The 20,953-nt window shown below is 46.1% G+C and overlaps 2 protein-coding genes across 3 annotated transcripts; one reads left to right on the forward strand and one right to left on the reverse strand.

The window, feature by feature from the left end:
• Positions 1–760: 760 nt before the first annotated feature.
• On the forward strand, positions 761–20,945 carry CUNH15orf40 (chromosome unknown C15orf40 homolog). 2 transcript variants are annotated; one of them, XM_032392014.1, is made up of 4 exons: positions 761–902; positions 1,551–1,677; positions 3,654–3,781; positions 20,869–20,945. In XM_032392014.1, exons 1-4 carry the CDS (start codon positions 789–791, stop codon positions 20,890–20,892), a joined length of 393 nt encoding a protein of 130 aa, XP_032247905.1. In that variant the 5' UTR covers positions 761–788; the 3' UTR covers positions 20,893–20,945. The 2 variants fall into 2 exon arrangements, with proteins under 2 accessions (XP_032247905.1, XP_032247904.1); XM_032392013.1 differs by lacking the exon at positions 20,869–20,945 and adding an exon at positions 5,296–7,092.
• Positions 11,906–17,944, reverse strand: RAMAC (RNA guanine-7 methyltransferase activating subunit). The gene is made up of 4 exons (XM_032392015.1): positions 17,843–17,944; positions 17,271–17,315; positions 14,734–14,912; positions 11,906–13,989 (listed from the first exon to the last, which is right to left on the reverse strand). Exons 3-4 carry the CDS (start codon positions 14,901–14,903, stop codon positions 13,803–13,805), a joined length of 357 nt encoding a protein of 118 aa, XP_032247906.1. The 5' UTR covers positions 14,904–14,912; positions 17,271–17,315; positions 17,843–17,944; the 3' UTR covers positions 11,906–13,802.
• Positions 20,946–20,953: the final 8 nt, after the last annotated feature.

Raw genomic sequence — 20,953 nt, forward strand, 5'->3', positions numbered from 1 at the left:
ATCAGTGTGAGTTAAGTACTGTTCTAAAACGCACTTCCCACGCAGAGATTTCATGTCTCTAAAGGTCCGTCAGGGGGAGGCAGAATGTAAACCCAGGTCTCCCTCCCAAGCTGCGGCTCCTGAATATCCCTGAGATGATGCACTCTCCGCTCTCTGCCCACTGCCATCATCCTGGCTCAGGCCACCATCTTCCATCTGAGCGGCAGGTCTCCCCGCCTCTGCTCTGCTGGCCACGCGGCAGCCAGTGTGATCTTTTCTCCAAGCGCCAGTCCCTTGCTTCTGCCCACCTCCAGTTTCACCTCTTGCCACATCGCACATCAGAATATCATCTCCTCTCCTTTTACATTGTGGAATCCTCGGCGCCTGGCACAACAGGTGGAATGTGCCCGAGGGCTGAGGCTGCACGACGCTGCACATCCACCTATGGGCCATGGGGAGCAGCGTCCGCACCCGCTGGTGGGCAGCAGGAGCCGGCCGACACCTGGCCCTGTGCCCGCCTTGCCGCTCGCTGCAGTCCTTTGTTCCCAGGAGGAAAGAAGACCAGCGTAACACAGCCTTCCTCCCTGGGGTGTGGGGGTTGGGGGCCGTCCCTACAGGATTCAAGCCCAGCTCTCCATCCCAGTCCCCGGGCTACTTTCCAGGATGGGGGGTCATGCTCCCGCCGGCCGGGAGGGGTCGCCCTGGGGCCGGAGCGGAGACGCGGGCCTGCGGGGCCGCTCCCGCCCGCGTGCGCAGGCGCGGAGCGCTCTTCCGGCGCCGGTTCGCCTCCGCCCGGCTGCCCGGCGGGGATGCTGCGGCTGAGCGGCAGGCTGAGGCAGCTCCTGTCGAGACGCGGGGCCGGAGCCTCTGCCCGGCTCGCCTCAGGCGCCGAGATGCCCAAGAAAGCTGGTGCGACGAACAAGGCCAGTGGCAAGCCCCGTGGCAGGGGGAGGGTGGGCGGCGCGCGGGGGAGGCGGGGCCCGCAGGCGGGGAAGCGCAGCCGAGACCCGGGGCTCCCGCGGCCTTCTGCCGCCCCCGCCTCCGTCCGGACGGCAGGGTGCCCGTAGCGCCAGCGCCCCCCGGCGTCGGAGGCTCGGTGCGCGCCGCGCGCCCTCGCCCTCCGTGCGCATCCTCTGCGCACCTGCCGCCGCGCTGCCCGGGGTCCTGGACGCGGAGGTGGGCGGCCGCTTCCGTCCCCGGAGCAGGCCTTCGGTGCGGCCGCCGTCGCTTCCTCTCCCCCAGCACACACGCTCCCAGCCTAGCTGCGCGCACACGTTTGTCGGCTCGTGCTGCCGGGGGTGCCAGGCTGAGTAAGAGGTGGCCCCTGCTCCCGGCACTGAGGTGGCTGGTCCCGAATTCCCGGCGCGGGAGACTGGCACTCGGTTGGGCTGATCGGAGGGCCTCGTGCGAGACTTGACTCGGAATACTTGGGAGACCTTTCCGGGTGGCCAGAGATTCCTGAGCGCCACGAGCTCGTCTTAAAGGTGCAAGGGAGCCGTGGCAGGCGCAGGCGTGCGGGGACGTGCCTCACAGCCTGGGACGTGGCCGTGCGGGTGTTGTTGTCGTTTTAGGGTAAGAACCAGAGCGAGGAGCCAGAGAGACCCCTTCCTCCCGCAGGCCCTGTGGCGGTTGATCCTAAGGGCTGTGTCACCATAGCCATCCGGGCCAAACCCGGGTCCAAACAGAACGCTGTGACAGGTACATGCGGACGCTGAGCTGGGGGTCATGGGCGGGGGAAGGGGGTCCCTCCGCCCTCCCTCCGCCCTCCCTTCGCCTTGTTAGCTGCCAGTTGATCCCGTACGGGCGGTGTGGTTCTCGAATCTGCGATGACAGGCTTCCCCGGTTACTAGATTCTAATAATGTAAAGGGGTCAATCCAGTGTCGAAGTGAATACACGATATTTAAAGCATACCAAGTTCGAGGAAAAAGCCATTGTATATTTTCTCCCTTAAAAATACGGTATTTTAGAAAGGACACGTGTATGTAGCCTAGAATTATTAGTCTGTCCTTATTTCAGAAGTGGAGACATTGGTCGGAGAAAGAAAGAAGAGACATTTTGGTTGAGTTTAATGACCCAAGGAGGAAGAGAAAACCTGGAATCTGAGAGCTCTGGTCTTCAGCTCCTGTGCAAACTTGTTTTAAGTTAAAACAATACAAAACTGTTCTGGGCCCAGTTCTTTTTCTCTGTGGGATGGGATATTGGACTAAGAGGCTTTCAGGCGATTCCCTGGAGCCCAGAAGGTGCCTCAGGGCTCCCTTAGGTGGGCACGGCGGGGTGGGGGGCAGCAGGCAGGGCTCCTGAGTAACTGTTTTCATTTATTGTGAATGTTGGGAGTCCAGGGGAACTTGTATGGGGGCAGGTGGGGGGGCGGTATTCTTGGTGGGAAAAAAGTTTGAGAACCATTCATCTGAAATACTGTGAAGGTCTTTTTCACCTCCAAAGCTGTTTATTCCTTTTCTTTTTACACTTTGAAAACAAGACCTCAGAACTGGGGTGCTGGACGTGGTTTGTGCTAGTGGCCGAGTTAGCTTGGCTGTGTGTGGGCCGCACCCACCGTGGCCAGCATCTTCTGAGTAGTCGCTGTGGACAGTCCGCTCTCGGCACACCACGTGTCATCAAATCTGAGACGCCATCCACTAGAAGGTACACAAGTATTCTGTGTACCAGCAAGACAAAATCCATGTGAATACTTTCTTTGCCCTCTATTGTGAGACACATCTGGATTTGAAAGGTACTAAAATGCGGACAAAGGCACACCTTAGAATCCCAGTCGGTGACAGGACAGGAGGTGGGTTGTTGTGCTACTTTGTGCTTGTGGATTCTGTGGCCACGTCGTTCACACGGGCAAGGTGTAAGTGTGTGAAAATGCCTGCGTAACCCCAGGTGGGGACCAGCTTAAGCTCACTTGCAAACTCCTTTGAGTAAATATTTCTCACTCCGAATAACTGTGGAGGACTAGGGGCAGGTGCACTTTATAAAGGCTGTATTGACCGGGGAGGCAGGAGCACTCTTCAAAAGCAATGTTCTTTGTCCCAGGATGTCAAAGCACGCATTCAAATTAACTTTGACTTACAACATAGCTTTATAGCCATGTGCCCTTGGGCACATCTGGATTTGTTTCCTCATTTGTCAACTGGAGATCATAATGGCATTAATATCTTCTTCATAAAGCTGTAGTGAGGATTGAACACATTAATATTTGTGAAGTCCCTGAAACATGTTTGTGTGCCATCGAATTAGTGTATACAAGTGCTGTGTAAATGTTTAAATGCTGCATTTTAAAAACCAAAAGAGGCATTTCACATGAGCTGAATCTCATTTTCCCAATGATGGAACCGGGAGCTGGCTCGTTCACACCCAGCTCCTGATCCTGCCTTGGGGCTCTTTGTACCACTCGGGCAGTTTCCAGTTGCTTGAGGCCCAGGACACTGCCCAGGACTCTGGGCCCATCTTGGTCCACAGGATGGGGGAAATGTCAGTTTTCTCTGGATTTTTTTCCTGAAACGGCAGAGGCGTATTTATCATGTTTATGTTCCCTCAAGTGTGAGTAGTTTACTCGCTCATTTCTTCATGCAGTAGTTGATGGAAAACCCACTCTGTGCCAGGGAAATGCAGACCCTTTTACAGAGTATCCTCGCTCCTAAGGATATAGTCCACGCTGATTTCATTGCAGACGTGACAGTGGAAGCTGTGAGCGTGGCCATAGCAGCCCCCCCGTCGGAAGGAGAGGCTAATGCCGAGCTCTGTCGGTACCTCTCCAAGGTCCTGGAGCTCAGGAAGAGTGACGTGGTTTTGGATAAGGTAGGTCTCTCTCCCTGGAAACAGCTTTGATGATTACACAGTCATTATTTTATAAATATGGGTTCTTTCTTTTCCAAGTAATTGAAAAGCTAGGTTTTCTTTTTAAACTCTCATCCATTTAATCACTAAAATGTGTGAATTCTATGTAGTCTCCTTCATTCCTACTGCCTTGATCCTTACTCTGACCGTGCTCTGTACATGTATTCCTTAGTTGCCACCATTTCGAGCATTTTCTCCTTTCTACATGTATTCCTGTATCTGCTGTCAGACTGATTTTATCTGTCTTTTCCTTCAAATCGTCACCATACTAACAAATCTGAAAGGGGTCCCTTAGTGAGTCCATCAACGTGTTTCTGGTCCCCCACGTTATCCTGACTCCTGGGAGAAGCTCATTAAGAAGAGAGAGGGCCAGGTGAAGTCATTAATATCATGGGTTTGCTCTGGGGGTGGGTATCAAAATCACCTGGGAATGATGTCTAAAATACACATTCCTGGGCATCACTCAAGACTTTTTTTTTTTTTAAGATTTTATTTATTTATTTGACAGAGAGAGACATAGCGAGAGAGGGAACACAAGCAGGGGGAGTGGGAGAGAGAGAAGCAGGCTTCCCAAGGAGCAGGGAGCCCGATGCGGGGCTCGATCCCAGGACCCTGGGATCATGACCTGAGCTGAAGGCAGACGCTTGACGACTGAGCCACCCAGGTGTCCCTCAAGACTTATTGAAATGGAATTTGCAGGAGTGAGACCCAACCATGCTTCTAATGATATACTCTCTAGATCCAGGTTCTAGCTGGCATTCAGAGTCTTTGGTTAATAGGCTGCATCTAAAAATCTCTCCCATCAGACCACTTCCCTTGATGTATCTTCCACCTGTGGCAGGTCATTTCGGATTCTGTCGGTGCGCATGCTCTGACATTGGCGTGAAAGGCACTTCCTGCTCTTCTACCCCGATAGATGACCCTGGCTCAGATTTTACCTTCTTGAAAGGATGTTTCAAAATGAAACCCTTGGCTCAGTTGGTTGTGGAATTAAAGCATTTGCTTTTTTTTTTTTGAATTTTCAGAAATGTGTAACAGAACAGCAGTTCTATATTTAGAATTGTTTTTATACAAAGTTTATATAAAATTGCAAATTTGGTAATTTAAAAAATAATTTTCACTTTTAATTTAAACAAGGAAGTTACTTAAAAACACGATATTCTACATCTGGACTCCATTCATTTTGAAATTTTAATGCCAGTTTTTATTATTACAGAAATTGATGTATGAAGGTAAAAACCCTGGAGAGTTGTAAACATTTGTAGTACGGCGGAATCTAGGGATACAGCTGCTGGTTAGACCAGAAACCCAGAGATGAGCGGGAGAACGCGCTAGCTCGGCTGTCGGGAAAGCTGCAGCCCACCAGCGCAGCCCCGAGGACTCAGCTTTGATGGCCGCAGCCGAGCCCTGCTCTCTCTAGTAGCACTAGAATGCTCAGTGAGTCATCCTCACACCATTTTTTCCTTTTGGTCCAGGGTGGTAAATCTCGTGAAAAAGTGGTGAAGCTATTAGTGTCCACAACTGCAGAAGAGATCTTGGAGAAATTAAAGCAGCAAGTTGAAAAAAAATAAAAGCAAGTTATGAGAAGTACATCCTTGAGAAGCTTTTTAACTGCTATTCATGAAGAGGCTGTTAAGTAGGAAAATGTATTTCAGTGCACTGGAGACATGAAAAAAAAAAAATTAAGAACAGGACTCAGAAGAGAAGTAGGAATTTTAAAAGTACTGTATGTTCGATGTAGGTTCTGACATCCAAACAGTTTGGAACATTTAGTCCGATTTCATTGCATTACAAAATAACAGAACTGGAAGAGATCTTCAGGACGACCTCAGTCAGCCCCTTGCATCCTGTGACGGGGCTTCTGCTATCCAGAAGTTGAGAGTCTTGTTCAGGATCACACCATGCGGGATGGCAGCTAGAAGCCAGGGCTCCTGGTTGGATGCAGTTTATCCTGATTGTAAATGAAGATGTTTCCACAGCACTCTAGGGTTCTGAGAATTGCCTTCTCTAGAGTTTACAAGTGACAGAAGAAAACCTGTCACACTGCTTTGTGGTCTTACTTTATATTTTAAAAGGCTTATCTAAATACAAAAATGCTTTTTGTGTCTTTTGAAAACTCTATGGAGCATTTTGTGAAAAAGTAAATAAGAGTAATCAGGACTTGTAATTTACTGTTAATTATTTTGGGGAAGTCACTGAATTTTTGTCCTCATTGGATGGTGCAGTCTTCAAATGTGGTAGTTCTATGAATCTCCAAAGATCCTTCAAAGAAGAGGGCCTGGAAGCTACTTTCAGTATTTGTAAAAGCCTATCAGAAATCATATCTACATTAAAGCTTCAAAAGCTAATAATAAATACCTTGTTTTTAAATATCCAATGCAAGTTATAGTGATTTGGTCAGGTAAATAAGTTCATTACCTTTGCTGATCAGAATCAAAGCAGTTGGTGCGCTTTTGTCTAAGTACCTGAGAAAATATATTGGTAGACAAAATGTTTAAAAATACAAAATCCCCAAGAAGGACCAGTAATAAAAATTACTGATGATGAAAGAGCTGAGAAATTGCCATCTAGTACAACTCCTATTCTGTTGATAGGAACCAAGGATAAGAAGAGTCACTTGGATTACCCAAGATCACAGCTAATACTAACGGCAGAACACGAGTTATGCTCAGCTGCCTTCTTCTCGAAGCCATACCGCCTCCAGAAGTGCTTCTGCTGTACCTGGTCTTGGCTTCAGAACTTTTCCTACTCTTTTCCCATACATTTCAGTGTGTGCTCTGAAGGCATTTTACTTACGGTTTTTTACATGGATCACTGTTAGGATGCCTTCCTTGACAAGTAACAGAAATCGAACTCTATCTGGCTTACACAATAAAGGGATTTGTTAGCCCAATACCTGGAAAGTCCAGAGGCAGGGTTTACTTAGGGGTTAGTCTGATGCAGCAGCTCAGCGATGTCATAAAGGACCCACTTTCTTTCCTTCCCCTGCCTCACGCTAGCTAGCAGTGCCAGCTTCATCCTTAGGCCCACTTCCTTCATGGAGGCAAAAAGGCAACAGCTCTAGGCTTCACATCCCCATACCACTCCCTGCAGCAGGAAGAGGCCACTCAGAAGAGCTCTGGCATTTTCCAAAAGCTGTTAGCTTCTCCCCACTCCTTTGTGTCTAGGGAATGGGGGGAGAGAACCAGAGGATGTAGGTGGCACCTTTGTAATGTTTAAAGTTCCAAACAACTAAAAACTCAGACTTCGGGAGGCAGGTTTTCTCTGGGCTATGGGCTGCCAGGAATCCCCCCTCCCCCCCACCCCAGCCAGGGATTTGTAGTAAGGGATTTGGTTAAGTAGTTCCTTAACTGTAATGCAAAATATAAATTTAAAAACACACTGTGACCCCCCCCATAGATTTTCTAAAATGCATGTGACTAGAGACTAAAAATTTTAAGAAGCTAGATTTTCAATTTACATCCAAGAGGTGGCACCATAATTCAACAGCAGAAAGCCACACAGAATCTGAAGGGACTGATAATTCCTTGAAGCGAGCAGTACTCGTGGGAAACGTCTTCTGTAGCGCCTACCAGTGTCACACGCTGATCTTGTCTGGTCTTGGAGACATTTCTTAGGCTTATCCCCACATTCCTTGAGTTCAGTTCGCGTCAGAGTGTGGTGGTAACTTCCTTGGCTGGGTACTCAGAAGTCCCAGCTCAGTACCTCAGTGGAGTCAGCATGGCCCCGAGTGTCTCCCTTCATTCTGCAGCTTTCAGAAATCCCAATTTAGTTGGTGTTTTTGAAAATGGAACTGGGCTGGGAAATTGGCAAGGAATTCATTTCTAAACATGATGCCAGTTTATTAATTTGAGTGAAGAACACACCTGCCAAATAGATGGGATAGTGGGATCCTCTAGTGAGTATATTCTGTTACTTTGGGAAATCTCTTCAAGAAGCCAGTCATCATTTGAAGACTGCTTGGAGAGCTTGGGATCAGAACCAAGGGAATTAGGGGGTGGGCAGGGGAGCTCTGACCATCTGAGAGAGACCCATTATATCTTAGCCCGTCTCCTGGGACAACACTGCACACTGACGCTTCCTGGCACAGGAGCTCCCCTTTTCTGGGCTCTGAGAAGACCACCTAGTTCTGCCCAGATAGGCTTTCCTATGACAATCCTTATAATTCAGTTGATAAGGTTCTCAGCATTTTGTAATCCTTTTCTGGCTGTGTGCCACTGGGTCCATCTAGTGCCCTTGATACTAGAGTCTGGGCAGGGGGGAACCCCCAAACTTAAGAGACTCAGTGGTCATTTCTACATGAAACTCCTCCATAAGATGGTTTTACTATCACATTGGCTTTCAAATTGTGTCAGAGCCTTATGTGTCCCTAGGGATACCTTGGGGGGTTGGAGAACTGGAGACTAAGGGAGTGAGTCAAGTCAACAGAACTCCAAGCCTTTAGTCCTCTTCCAAAACTATGCTGTCAGTATGGTAGCTGCTAGGCGCATGTGGTTACTGAGCACTTGAAAGGTGGCTAATCAGATTTAAAAAAAAAAATAAAAGCATCATGGAAGAAAAGGCCGTGTTGGAAACAACAGAGAAGAGGCAACAGAGAATAGGGCACAGAGTTTGGAAGGCAGGATAGAGAAAGGTGAGCAAAGAAAGGAAAATGACAGATCTAGAAGTCCGGCAAAGGGAAGTCAACACAGACATAATTGGAGTCCTGAAAAAGAACCCAAAAAGTGGAACAGAACAAAGACTTCAAGATACAATCAAGAAAATATTGAAAAAAAAAATGATTTTAAGGAATAAAAGGTGCAGCATCCCAGGGGAAACACTGACGAAGAATGGTTGACAGGGAGATAAAACCTAGTAAAGTTCTCGGATTTCAAAAACAAAAACGCTGGTGGCCATCTAGACAAAAAGTTGAAGTCCTAGGAAGGGAGAGGGGAGACATATATATGTACGTTCATATGTTGCTAATGGGAATGTGAAGTGCTACAGTGTTTTAGAAAATGTGGCACTTACTAAAAATACAGGTGTTTTAACCTAATAATCCTACTTTGGAGAATACCTCATAGAACACATAAAAATGCCAAAGAATATATGGGCAAAAAAGAGGAAACAATCTAAGTGTCTACCTATAGGAGAATAATCATATAATCAAAAGAAAATCCATACTATAGAGTATTAGACTGTTAATTTTTAATCTCTAGTTACTGAAGTCATGTCTATTATGTTGCATGAACAAAGAGTAATACGTGTGTGTGTATATATGTACAATCTCACTTTAGTAAACAGAAAAATATATACGTATATCAAATTTACACATATTTGTGTGGGCACGGTAAAAGAGAACATACACAACAGGCCATAATCGCTGGATGAGTGCAGCGATTGGTGGTGGTTCACTTTTTATAATGTTTATTATTTTGTATACACACCAAACATATATAGTGAAGGAAATTTTAAAATGAGAAAACACTCAAATGAAAAAGCTCTGGCCTTTAGCAATTAGAGCAGCTTTATTTATGTAATTCAGACAAAGGCTGGAGATCCGTTAGGGAGTTAAAGGCACTGGCAGTGGGAAAAACCGTGAGATCATCACCACATCCTCCCCCACAGCTGTCTCAGGAGAAGTCACTGAAACCCAGAGAAAACCTAACTGGTAATTCATACATGGGCTCTGTGTGTCCCTTAGGGACAGGAATGAAAACACCAACTGAATTAGCCCATCAGCCCGTGGAGACCTTGGTAAAGACTTGTAAGCTGCCTTTCTTGCACCAGGTCAGCCCAGAGGTACCCCACATCCCACTCTACCTCTGGACGCACACAGCTGACACGGACCTGCAACCTCTCGTGTGCCCAGCCCCATGATGCATACTTTGTGTAAATGCTTTCACTTAATCCTACAAGGGGGCAGTCAGAGTGCATGTTAGCAGTTTTGATGGAAGGCCTGTCCTCTTACCTTGCTTCTCCCATACCGTCCTGTAAATCTTAAAATCTGGGGGTTATTATCCACAGCTTATCTCCACTTTCCCAGCCTGAGGGCACTGGTAGCCAACTCCTCAGATAAGAGCATTTCTTGGGCACCTAGCAGCCTCCGCAGTGGTACAGGAGCTGAAGCTGCTTCAACTGTGGCACGTCTGGTAGCGTGTAGCCCTACTGATGAGCCCCATGCAGCCAGCTTGTTCAGGCCGCTCTCTCCCAGAATGCCCATGGGTTACGGGATCTCTGCTACTGTCCCTATCTTCCTCAAAAGCCGGTCCTAGTAGAGGTCTAGACTTCTGGAAAGGAGGAGATACTTGCTCAAGGCTACCTTGGAGTCCAATGGTATAATCTATTTGAATCTAGTTACTGATTTGGCTCCATAATAATTTACCAGAAGCCAAGCGAAATCTTTGTTTAGATAGTGCAGAACCTAGCACAAAGAATATATCTGAATTCTGAAGCAGAAATCTAAAAATTAACATAACTCCTACTGATGTCAAGAGTATTTACTCCTGTTGGCTTTAATTCATTCTAAATTAAAAGCCAGAGGATTGTAAAAGCACGTATTTCTAAATTTATAAATAAACAGAGGAGTGACACAGAGTGAACTATATAATTGGGTTTTTCACACAGAATTAGCTAAAGTCTATTTAGTACTTCAAAATCCTCATTTATATCTCAAATATGCTCCTGTGGTCACAATACAAGATACTGAAAGACAAATCCCAAATAAACTTCTCAGTGAATGGTTTGTAATACCTCGATTTGTCTAACATTACCAAAGTAAGCACTTTCACAAGTCATCTTTCAAGCTAACTGAAGTTATTAAATGGTATTACAAGTTGCCATGAGTGGGGAGTATATTTCCTACATTTTCTAATGAAAAAAAAATTGCCTTTCACTGTAAGCAATAGCACTAAATAAAAGAAGTCAAAGGCCAGGGGCATAGGTTTCCATACACAGCCAGATCTGTGTTTGGGTTGAATGAATCAAAGGGAATAGGTCTAGGAAAAATTTTAAGGTGTTAAAATGTCTTTAGAAACAAGGTGTGGTGCTTTTATTAGAGTTCAGAATTAGTGTTATCAGTAATCTTCAGGGCAAGAGATAATTTCCTTCCATTTTAGTATTCTAAACTTAAAACTGACATTTCATTACTCTTAATTCTATCATAAAATTCTAGATTTTCCTATAGGCGAATAAATTACAAAGGGAAAAAGTACATCCTGTCTGTTGAGCATTGTAAGTAATGCAGCTTTGAAAACCAAAACCATGCTAGAAATCTCACCAGATGTCTTTTTCCTATCTGGTTTCAAGAGTTCAAACTATCCTCAGAGCTGTGACCCATGGTTATGACTCTGGATAACCTCAAATCCTTCTAGCACTCAAGAAAGGAAAAAAAAAAAAAACCCTCTATCTCAAGTCTCCAGCAAGCTGGTCTCAAAAGGATATTAATCTGGTATGTTTCCATAATCAGCATTTGACATTTTAAAATCAGCGTCAATTTCAAACAGCAAATGCTACTAATTTTAGCTCAATATTTACATAAATTTTCTTTGATATTTGAAATTTGTTATATTCTGAAGGACAGAATTTCTTCTTTTGCTAATTCATATACTAATTCACAGAAGAATCACAAATCTTTACTCTCAGTAAGTCTCCTGCTCTACCTTGTCTTCTATCAGTTACTCTGTATCCTTTAGATCAACACTGTGCTTTACCATTTACCAGACACTTCCCTCCCATTGATTCAGCACACGTTTATACAGCATCAGTTATGTGCCGGGGGCTGGTTCAGTGGTCATAAGCTCTAGTTTCTATCTCAAGCTCTTGTATATTTGGTCACTTATTTTATGATGACCCTGTGAAGAGTGGCAGGGTATTATCCTCATTTTTACAGGTGAGCACATAAGCTCCAGGTTTAACTGATTTTTCTCAAGGTCATACACCTTGTAAGAACAGGACTGGAAGCCAGGACTCCTTACGCTTAATGCTTTGGCTATTGCAACAGACTATTTGAGATTAATTCCATTTGACACTATTTTAATTTTCTTCAGATAATTCTCTGAATTATCCTTAATTTTTTTCATGTTATTTTCTGTCTCTCCCACATGAAGCAGAAACCGTGACTTTTATTTCCTGTTTTAAGCATATAGGGGAGTCTAGTGGTGACTGCTGTTTAAAAAAAGAAAAGAAAAACCACCGCCACATAGGCTCCTCATGCAGAATGCAGAAATAATTCATGTTAAAAGGACTCTTACATATTTTCAAGCAGGGCTGATACTCAGGCCATCTGTGAATATTTAAATACTACTGGAAAATAACCTTTCCTTTGAGGTTCCTGAAACCCATCCCTCATTCCGACCCTGCCCCATGGGCCCACAGGTCTCCCTAATTAGTGCCAGTGGCGGGCACAGCAGAGGGCCTTCAGGATCCTGTTCTAAAGCTGTGGCTTTAGTGACCCAGTGAGTCCGTGCCTGTGCTTTGTCAGTTGACAGATATTTTTCATAACCCATCTGCCTTTAGAGAACATCTTGGTGTGCAGTGAGGCCGTTCTGAATTCTCTAGGCTCCATATCTGTAGTACCAAGATAAAGATGTAACAGCACTGTGCCGATTGATGCAATTAGAGGGGTATAGGGAAAACCCTTATCTTATTGTTAAAATCTGATTTACATCTGAGTGTGAAGACCCAATTTATTAGATCCTTTCCAATCAAACAGTTACCTGAAAGGATGGCTCTTCAGGAAGGGGAGTGGAAGGGAGAGTTGGATCCAGAGCATGGAGAAGTAGTGCCTGGAGAAGTCAACCTCAAGGGCCTAGAGTGGAGTGCTAAGAGAGAAGGCAGCAGAAGGCACATTTAGGGAGTTGCCTTTATATTCCTTTTCCCTATGATGAAACTTCTACTCTTAAGCCAAATAAGCCTTTTCAATAGATATAAAGGAAAGAATAATAAAAAACCAAAAGGTTCATCACATTAATGAATGGACTAACTGCCAAAACTTGAGAGAGAAATTGCTTAATCTTCTAAGTAGTTTATTTGAATAAAATCATTGAAATGGCCATTAAAATGATCTAGAATAAACTAATCAGTCTAAAAGGAAGTTACAGCATCACTGTATTTATACAAGAGGAAGCAGCAAAGGTGCACATTCAGAAGTGAATATAACATTGTACAATCAATTCACATTAAATACCATAATAAGTAGTCGGAATGCAGCATTATATACATACTATTGAAAAGGAAAGGGGAACATTTACACAGTTAAACTTTTTTATAACGTGAATTTTGATCAGCTTTGTTTAAGTTAGCAAAAAGCCTCACAGTTTGTAATGAAATGACTGTGTGCCCCAATCTGACCACCACTGAAACTGAGAAGGTCCCTTCCCCAGTTTATGGCTTTATTCTTGACATCCCTCTAAAAAGAGACCAAAGCGACTGTGGAACTGACTCATACCTGGAGTAATGATAAGGTACCACGGACATGACAACAAAAGCCAAAAGAAGCATCTACAATTGTTTTACCTTTAACTGCTGATGTCACGTACAATACGTTACAAGTAAGCATAGTTGTGCATTCAGGAGTTGGATGTACTAACCTCTGTAAAAATTCAGGAATGAGCACATCTGAGTATATGGATACCTCCTTATCTTACAAAGTCAAATCAAGCATTTTCTACTGTAAAATTTTTATTTCTGTGTAAAACAAAGACAGAACCCCATGTAGGTCAAACAAGGAAAACAGACGCCAAGTTCAAAGCACTATTAAGTCATGAAACAAAGAAGAATCTGAGGTAGAAGTCAGGCAATATAATCCACAACCTTTTTAGGGGCACACTGAACCATCACATCTCTAGTAAGAGCTCATTTTTTAAAAAAAGTCACAAGTTCCAAAAAGTTAATAATCCACTCTCTGAAATCAGATGTAAAACTATGACCAACAGAAGATACACACAAACTTTTGTCATGTTAACAGAGGAAATGGTTTTACTAAAAGCTGCTGACGTTTCCATCAGTAGTAACCATAGGGAGGCCGCTGGTTGTAACCATAGTGTCCGTATTGATGGGGGTAGTAAGGTTCTTGTCTGTGCTGCGGGTAATTGTTACCCCAGGATCGTCCATGCCACTGATTGGATCGATTGTCACTTGGCCACCCCCGTCTGCTATCCCTACCTCTAAACTGTCTGTTATCTTGCAACCTACAACAACAAAACAAAAAGATTTTTATACTTCCCTTTTAAAAAACACAAATGACAAATCTATCCTGGTGCATTTTATTTCTCAATCTAATACTCCGTAAACGAGAGTAAAAAACATTTTTCTCTGCAGAATGTTATATATAGCACCAGTTATTCAAAACTCTCCTGAGATTTAAATCATTCTTCCAGTATTATACTGGATACACTTTGCAGAGAAATAGGCAGACCACAACACAAAACCCACAACGATGGGATAGTTCTGAATCAAACTGAAATCTATTCGATTGTACAAGAGCAGTATGGTCATTTATTCCTTTTATCTATTTTGAATTATTAAATAGATGAAATTTCCATTGTATTACTTTCTAAAGTCAAACCAAAGACAATGCCTTCTTTATGGAATCTAGCACAAAGTTTTGTAGAAGACTCTAGGTTTGTAAAGTATATTTGCAGAGAAAATAAAATGTTAGTCCACAGGAAGAACATTTTTAAAAAGAACATTAAAACACATACACAATTGAACAGCAAGGAAAAAATACATGGTGCTGACAAAATATTAAAGCAAATATTTACCAGCCACTCAGTGTGGCTGGTAAGTCACTGTGTGGAGGCAGTGACCAGGCACGAGGTATGCCATACTGAACAGGGACACTGGTCCCTGCCCTCTCTGGCCTTATGGGCGCACGGAGTAAAGCTGTCCTCTCCCACATCAGCCACATGCATGTCTCCTGAAGCAATACATACCGACTGCCTCTATTTCTCTGGTTCCCACCGGCTCTGCTATTCCATTCCTCAACGATTGGAGGGGACTCAGGAGGGCGTTTCAGGTATTCCTGGTACTCCTTGTCATCTTCTGTGAATCTACTGGCAAACATCTCTTCAAAATTGGGAACAGCTTCAGAAGTGTCTGTCATCCTGAAATTCTGTACAGTTTTAAATACGTTTCTATGAGAATTTTTTAAAAAAATACTGTCTCACCAGACAGTGAAAACCCAAGAAATGAACAATTTTAGGCAAGGTACTTGTAAAAGTCTTTGTATACTTTTAAACTCAAGATGGTTTTAGACATTCAATTCAGTATTTCTTGATTTCTGTACCATAGGCATTGTGTTAACTGGCGCCTGGGATACAAAGATGAATAATATATCATGGTCTCTACCCCGCAAAGAGCTCTCAGTCTAGTGTAAGAGACAGACATGGTGTAAATACAAAGAGAGGAACAGTGAATGTCAAGAAACAAAGCTGGAAAAATGGGCAGGGACCAAACTGTGAAAAACTGTGTTCAAGGCAAACAACTTTGCACTCATTCTGGTAGGAAAGGGGGAGTCTTAGGAACCTAAGTGGTTTAAGCAGGGAAGCCTCTGGGGCAAACTGACTATTTAGAAGGACCACTTTGCTAACAGGGTAGAGAAGAGATTAGTGAGGACAGACCAAAGGCAGATTACTGCAAGCCTGGAGGGCTCAATCTGAGGCAACAACTGTGAGCGCAGTTTGTTAAGAATTCCAGGAGAAATTAACCACTAACTAGATGTTGGGAGAAGAGGGGGGAATAAAGGATAACTTCCAGGCTTCTAGCCAAATGACCGGATGGGCTGTGGTGCCATAGGAACCACAGGAAAAAGGGTGGGTGAGGATACGGAGTTTGAAGTTAGTTATGGTATGTACATCCACACGGAGAGTCAGCTCCCAGTTACCTATGTGGGACTGAGAACTAGGGTGATGATAAATACGGGAGACATGAGCAATTCTGTTGGTGGTTAATGCTGTGAGAGTGGATGAGATTCCTCAGGAAGACTGTGGAATAAGAAGAGTATCAAGGAACAGAATCCTGGAGAACACTGACCTATAAGGAAGTTGGAGATAAAGAAGGGATCAGAGGGGGACACACACTGATAAGAACCAGAACAGCTTCTCACAGAAGGCAAGAATAGAGTGAATGGTTCTCAGTGTTGAATGGCACAATGATAGAACCAAGTAGAGAAAATTAATTGGATTTAGCCATTAGGAGGTGATTCTGTTAGAGTACTAGGGACTGAAGCAGGACTGCTGTTAGTATATTGAGAATTGGAAGCTAAGGAACTAGAAATCTACATGGATTACAGACCAAGCTTTCAAGAAACTTCACTGAACACAAGAGAAAAAAGGGCAGTAGCGAAGGGGTTACTGGAAGATTACCTCCAGTTTTTCCCAGGACAGTGTCCCTGAGGCTGTTTATAGGAAAAGAAAACCAATAAAAAAGAGAAATTGAAAATACAGGAGAGACATGAAAATGGAAAGGCAAATAAGCATTTAAATGAACAGCTACTCAAGTCTAGGGTACTTTATAAAGGCTTATTCTGTGACAAAATGAAAAATACGAAAGGTACTATCTAACAGCTAAAAAAAACCTGAAACTTTTTATCAGCTGGGTTCCCCGGGCCAAGTATGGATCAATTCAAGTAATATTTCTGCACCCACATTTTCAGAGAGCCCTCTACCTCCGAGAAAAGATTTGGCTTGGGCTACAAGAGGCCTCATCTTCGGGAGTCAGGGGACCAAGAGTTCACTTCCTTAATCTTTGTCCGAGACCTGGAAGCCCAATCAGCATTCTGCAGGCAGCCCCCCTTCCCGGTCTTCCCTGGCCCAGCAGGGGTCAGTACTACCGGCTCTTGCCTTCCCTAACCCAAACTTCATCTTTCTGCTCTTCGCCTCAAGACTCCTAAAACCTGTTCTGTGATTGGGGATGTATGTGGCATCACGCTAAAACTTTACAACCGAATCTCCCTCTTGCCTGACATCCTAAAATTACTTTTCTTCCTGTATTACTTCAACTTGCAATAAAAGCCTTTGACAAAGACACGTGATGGTGGAGGAGAGCTTCTTCATTAGTCTGTTTTTCCTCCAAATCCCTCCAAACTTACGCCAGTACTTATACTACTGCCCTTATCCCAACAAAATGAAACCAAGCCCGCTGTGTGGACGCAAGCAGCAACACCCAGACGTCTGTCAGGCCACTGCTCTCCCAGACTTTCCGCGTGTCTGCGCTGGCAGACGGACGTCAGACTCCCAAACCCGAGGGAGGACTTGTAGTGAGTTCAGCTAAGGAAAATCGTGCCTGGATCTCTAGAGGAACCTCAGAAATCTCCGGAAGAATGACCCATATCCCCCCAGACGGGAAGTAAAAGTCGTAAGGCCAGGTAAAAGCTGCTCCCACGACCCCTCCCCCAGGTGAGCAAGTATCTTTGTCAGCACCCACGAGAACGGGATTGAAACAGCATTCCGAGGCTCTGAGCTGTACTTACCCAGCAGTCCGAGGCAGCGGCGGTGTTAATGTTTGTTGTTTCGATCTGTGGGAGGGAAAAACCACCGCGTGATTCCCTCGAAGGAAACGCTCAGAAGGTGTCGGGGGGAGGGGCTGGCTGCAGGCGCCCCGCTGGGCCTGCGGGACCAGCACGCTAGTCCGAGCACGAACGAGAACCAGCCGCGTTCTCTTCGTGGGCGGAAGGGGCCAGCCCTTCAGACTCGTCCTCCAGCACCACTAGTTTCTTTATAGGTAACATCACACGCAACTGCGGTGCAGGCGACTGGCGCCGGACGCGACTGCCCGCACTGGGCCCTCGCTGCCCGGGAGACGGGCCCGGCGGGGCTTGCCCGCCACGGCTCTGACAGGCCGGCTCCCTCCCGGGGCACCTCAACGCCCCAGGCGCGACTGCCGGGGGAGGCCGAGTGGGGTGCCCGCTCCGTGCGGCCCCTCGGCTCGGCCCGCCCGGCTCCCCGCTCCGCGTGGCCCCCCCACAGGGCGACAGGCCAGCCGAGGGCTGCGTCCACCCGGCTCGGGCCGCACCCCGCCCGCCGCACACGCAGGAACACCCACCTCCGGCGCACACCGCGGCTAAAGGATCTCCCACTCCTGAGCTCTCCAAGGTAACCGAGCCCCTGGAGCGGCAAGCCGACATTCGCCTGACTTCCGCTTCCGGCGGGCAGGCGCGGGGGCGGGCCTGCCAGGTATCGCGAGATCGCGGGCTCGCCGTGCGGGTTCTTGCGGGTCGCTCGAGCGACGGGGCGCGCCGGAGGGGCGATGCCCTGCTTGCGCTCTCAGTCCGCGCTCCCCGGGCAGGACACAATGTCGCTGTGTGTGTGAAGGGCCCCCCTGGCTGCGCGCCGGTGACGGGTGGGGCGGGCGTTCAGGAAATATGCGGGGCGGGGGGCGGTGGAAGGCCACTTCCGGCGAGGCGAGGGCTGCCGTGGACGGTGGGCACGAGCGGAGGGCCTCAGCGGTGCCGCACCTCTCACCCCTGCCCGGGCGGGCCGCGGGAGCTGGGTGTCCGGGTGTCCGCAGTCCGTTCCTTACCCGTTTTTGCCGAAACACCCCCCCCCGCACCCGCTGAAGTCGTCAGCGCCCTGCTCCCTCCAGGCGTCTTGCCCGTTCCTTCTCGGGGGTTCTGCGGTTGTACCAGCGCGGGGCTTCCAAACGTAACTCGGCCCCCGCGCTCCCAAACGGCTTTCCGGACGGTGCACCCCCTTCCGTTAGCATGACCACCGGTTTCCACTTAGAAACTTGGATGTCCACAATTGATGCCATTTTTTTTTTCTCCCTTTACTGACTTCCGTCAATTGACAAGTTCTGTCGATTCTGCCTCTGCAGAAATTCCGGCGTCCATCCACCCTCCTTACGCACTGCGTCCCCTCGAAGTTCTCATTACCATCCCTGAACAGGGCAGATGCACTGCTTTTCTCTTAGGTACCCTTCCTTTAGCAGCACTCGCCTGCCAGCCCAGCTGACAGAGCTGCTACTGTCATCTTTAAACGCAGCTGCGACCAAAAACCTTCACTGGCTCCCTGTTGCCTGTAGGTTAAAGGCCAAATTTATTAACTTGAATTCAAAACCCTAACTTTATTTTGTGCTGTTCCCTTTTCGTTGTCCCTTGCCCGTGGCAAACCAGACCGTGTGAAGCACCTCCTGCATGAATTACCCATTACCTTTCTAAAGACTGCTCCTGTCTCTTTCTCTTTGGAATACCCTTCCCTCCCCATCTTCTTAGGGTGTTGAGATTCTGTCCGTTCTTTAAAGCCAGGTAAAGTGACTTCTCCATCTAGAAATAAATTTTCTTTCCTACTGAATGTCCATCCTACTTTCTGGACCATTCTTCATGCATTCATTCAGGTAGTACCACTTTCTAATTTTGAACTAAAATTGTGTACAACTCTTTCCCGTACTAGACTGTAAATAGACCTTTGTCATTTCTGCATCCTGGAATGTGTAGTGTTGGGCTTTGCACTCAATAAATGTGGAATAAATGTGGAACTGTGAACATTCCAAGCCATGTTTAGAAACACCAAGCCAGCAAAAGTGAATAGGACAGTATGAATGAGGAGCTCTGGTAGTCTCCGGGTTGGATAGTAGAGGTAAGAGGGGAAGAGCAAGGTTACAATAATTTGAGTAACTCCTTAGTAACAGAGTGGATGGTGGGAGGAAAGGATTAGGAGGAATCAGGGAAGACTCCACCCCTGTAAGCCTGGGAAATTGGGACTGAGAAGGGATAGCCATAGGGTGAGTTGGCTTTATTTTTTATTTAAGATTTATTTGACAGAGAGAGAGCAGGGGAGGGGCAGAGGGAGGGAGGGAGAGAGAATTCCAACCCAAGCCAACTCTATGCAAGCACAGAGCCCGACACGGGGCTCGATCCTACAACCCTGAGATCATGACCTGAGTTGAAACCAAGAGTTGGAGGCTTAACCGACTGAGCCACCCAGGCAGGCACCCAGGCACCTCCTAGGGTGAGTTAATTTAAAGCGGAAATGAGCTCAGCGCTCAAAAAGATTTGTAGAATCTTAGATGGCATGTTAAGAATACAGGACTAAAGCTGAAGAAAGAGGTTATGCCTAAATATGTAAATGTGTGAGTCATCCGTGAAGAAACAACAGTTGAAATCATCAGCGTATATGATCTTTCCAAAGGAGAACGTATTTATAGAGAAGAGCAGAAGGCCAAGGCCTACGCCTCAGGAAATACCCGTATTTAGGAGGCAGGAATAGGAAATACAAACTTGAAGAGATTAGAATAAATACATGGCAGCAGTGTAACAGTTGAAAAACTCAGAAAAATGCTTCCCTACCTGGTATCAGGAGTCCGGGAGGATAGTTGGAAAGAGGAGAGTGGTTGAAGACCAGTTTGCCGGCTTCCTTGTGACTTCATTGTGGCATTATTTCCAGGAGATGAGGACTTGCACAGTAAAGGGCATATTTCTTTAATTTCATAAGTACTTAGGAGCTCGTAGGCTTCTGAGAGTTTCTGTGAAGAACTCTAGGTATTCAAACCAATTTTCAAATGAAACTGTTTCTGCCCATTAGTTTTTTTAGAAAAGATTTATTGGGGCACCTGGGTGGCTCAGTCAGTTAAGCGTCTGCCTTTGGCTCAGGTCATGATCCCCGGGTCCTGGGATCGAGCCCCGTTTCGGGCTCCCTGCTCAGCGGGGAGCCTGCTTTTCCCTCTCACTACCCCCCAGTCATGCTTTCTCTTGCTATCTCTCTCTCTCAAATAAATAAATAGTCTTTAAAAAAAATAAAGTATTTATTTACCCATCCTAGAGAAAGAGAGAGAGAGCAGGTTGAGGGGTGGTGATGAGGGAGGTTGGGGAAGGAGGACAGAGGGAGAGAATCTCAAGCAGACTCCCCACTGAGCGCAGAGCCCAATACAGGGCTAGATCCCACCACCAGCACATCATGACCTGTGCTGAAACCAAGAGTCGGCTAGATAGTCATGTCCTTGGGCCTGTGGATACATATGGAAAAGATTGCCTTACGTTAGTTGACTTTCTTGTCTCTGTTACTAATATTATATCTCAGTGTTTATCTTCAAGCAACTCTGTAAATTAACCTAATTTTACCCATAATTTCAAGCCTCACGTCAACCCAGTGATCTAGAGGCAAAACATACCAGCAGACATCCCTGGGGAATCCTGGCAGCTAAAGACTCCTACTTTGA

Source organism: Phoca vitulina, unplaced genomic scaffold (assembly GCF_004348235.1).
Source record: "Phoca vitulina isolate PV1807 unplaced genomic scaffold, GSC_HSeal_1.0 scaffold65, whole genome shotgun sequence".
Lineage (NCBI taxonomy): Eukaryota > Metazoa > Chordata > Mammalia > Carnivora > Phocidae > Phoca > Phoca vitulina.

Excerpts from the sequence above, each read along its gene's own strand:
- CUNH15orf40 (XM_032392013.1), top strand. The coding sequence starts at position 789 with ATGCTGCGGCTGAGCGGCAGGCTGAGGCAGCTCCTGTCGAGACGCGGG. Across the intron at positions 903-1,550 it reads AAGCTGGTGCGACGAACAAG|GGTAAGAACCAGAGCGAGGA; the intron begins GCCAGTGGCAAG and ends TTGTCGTTTTAG. Across the intron at positions 3,782-5,295 it reads GTGACGTGGTTTTGGATAAG|GGTGGTAAATCTCGTGAAAA; the intron begins GTAGGTCTCTCT and ends CTTTTGGTCCAG.
- RAMAC (XM_032392015.1), bottom strand. The coding sequence starts at position 14,903 with ATGACAGACACTTCTGAAGCTGTTCCCAATTTTGAAGAGATGTTTGCC. Across the intron at positions 13,990-14,733 it reads CAGAGAAATAGAGGCAGTCG|GTTGCAAGATAACAGACAGT; the intron begins GTATGTATTGCT and ends TTGTTGTTGTAG.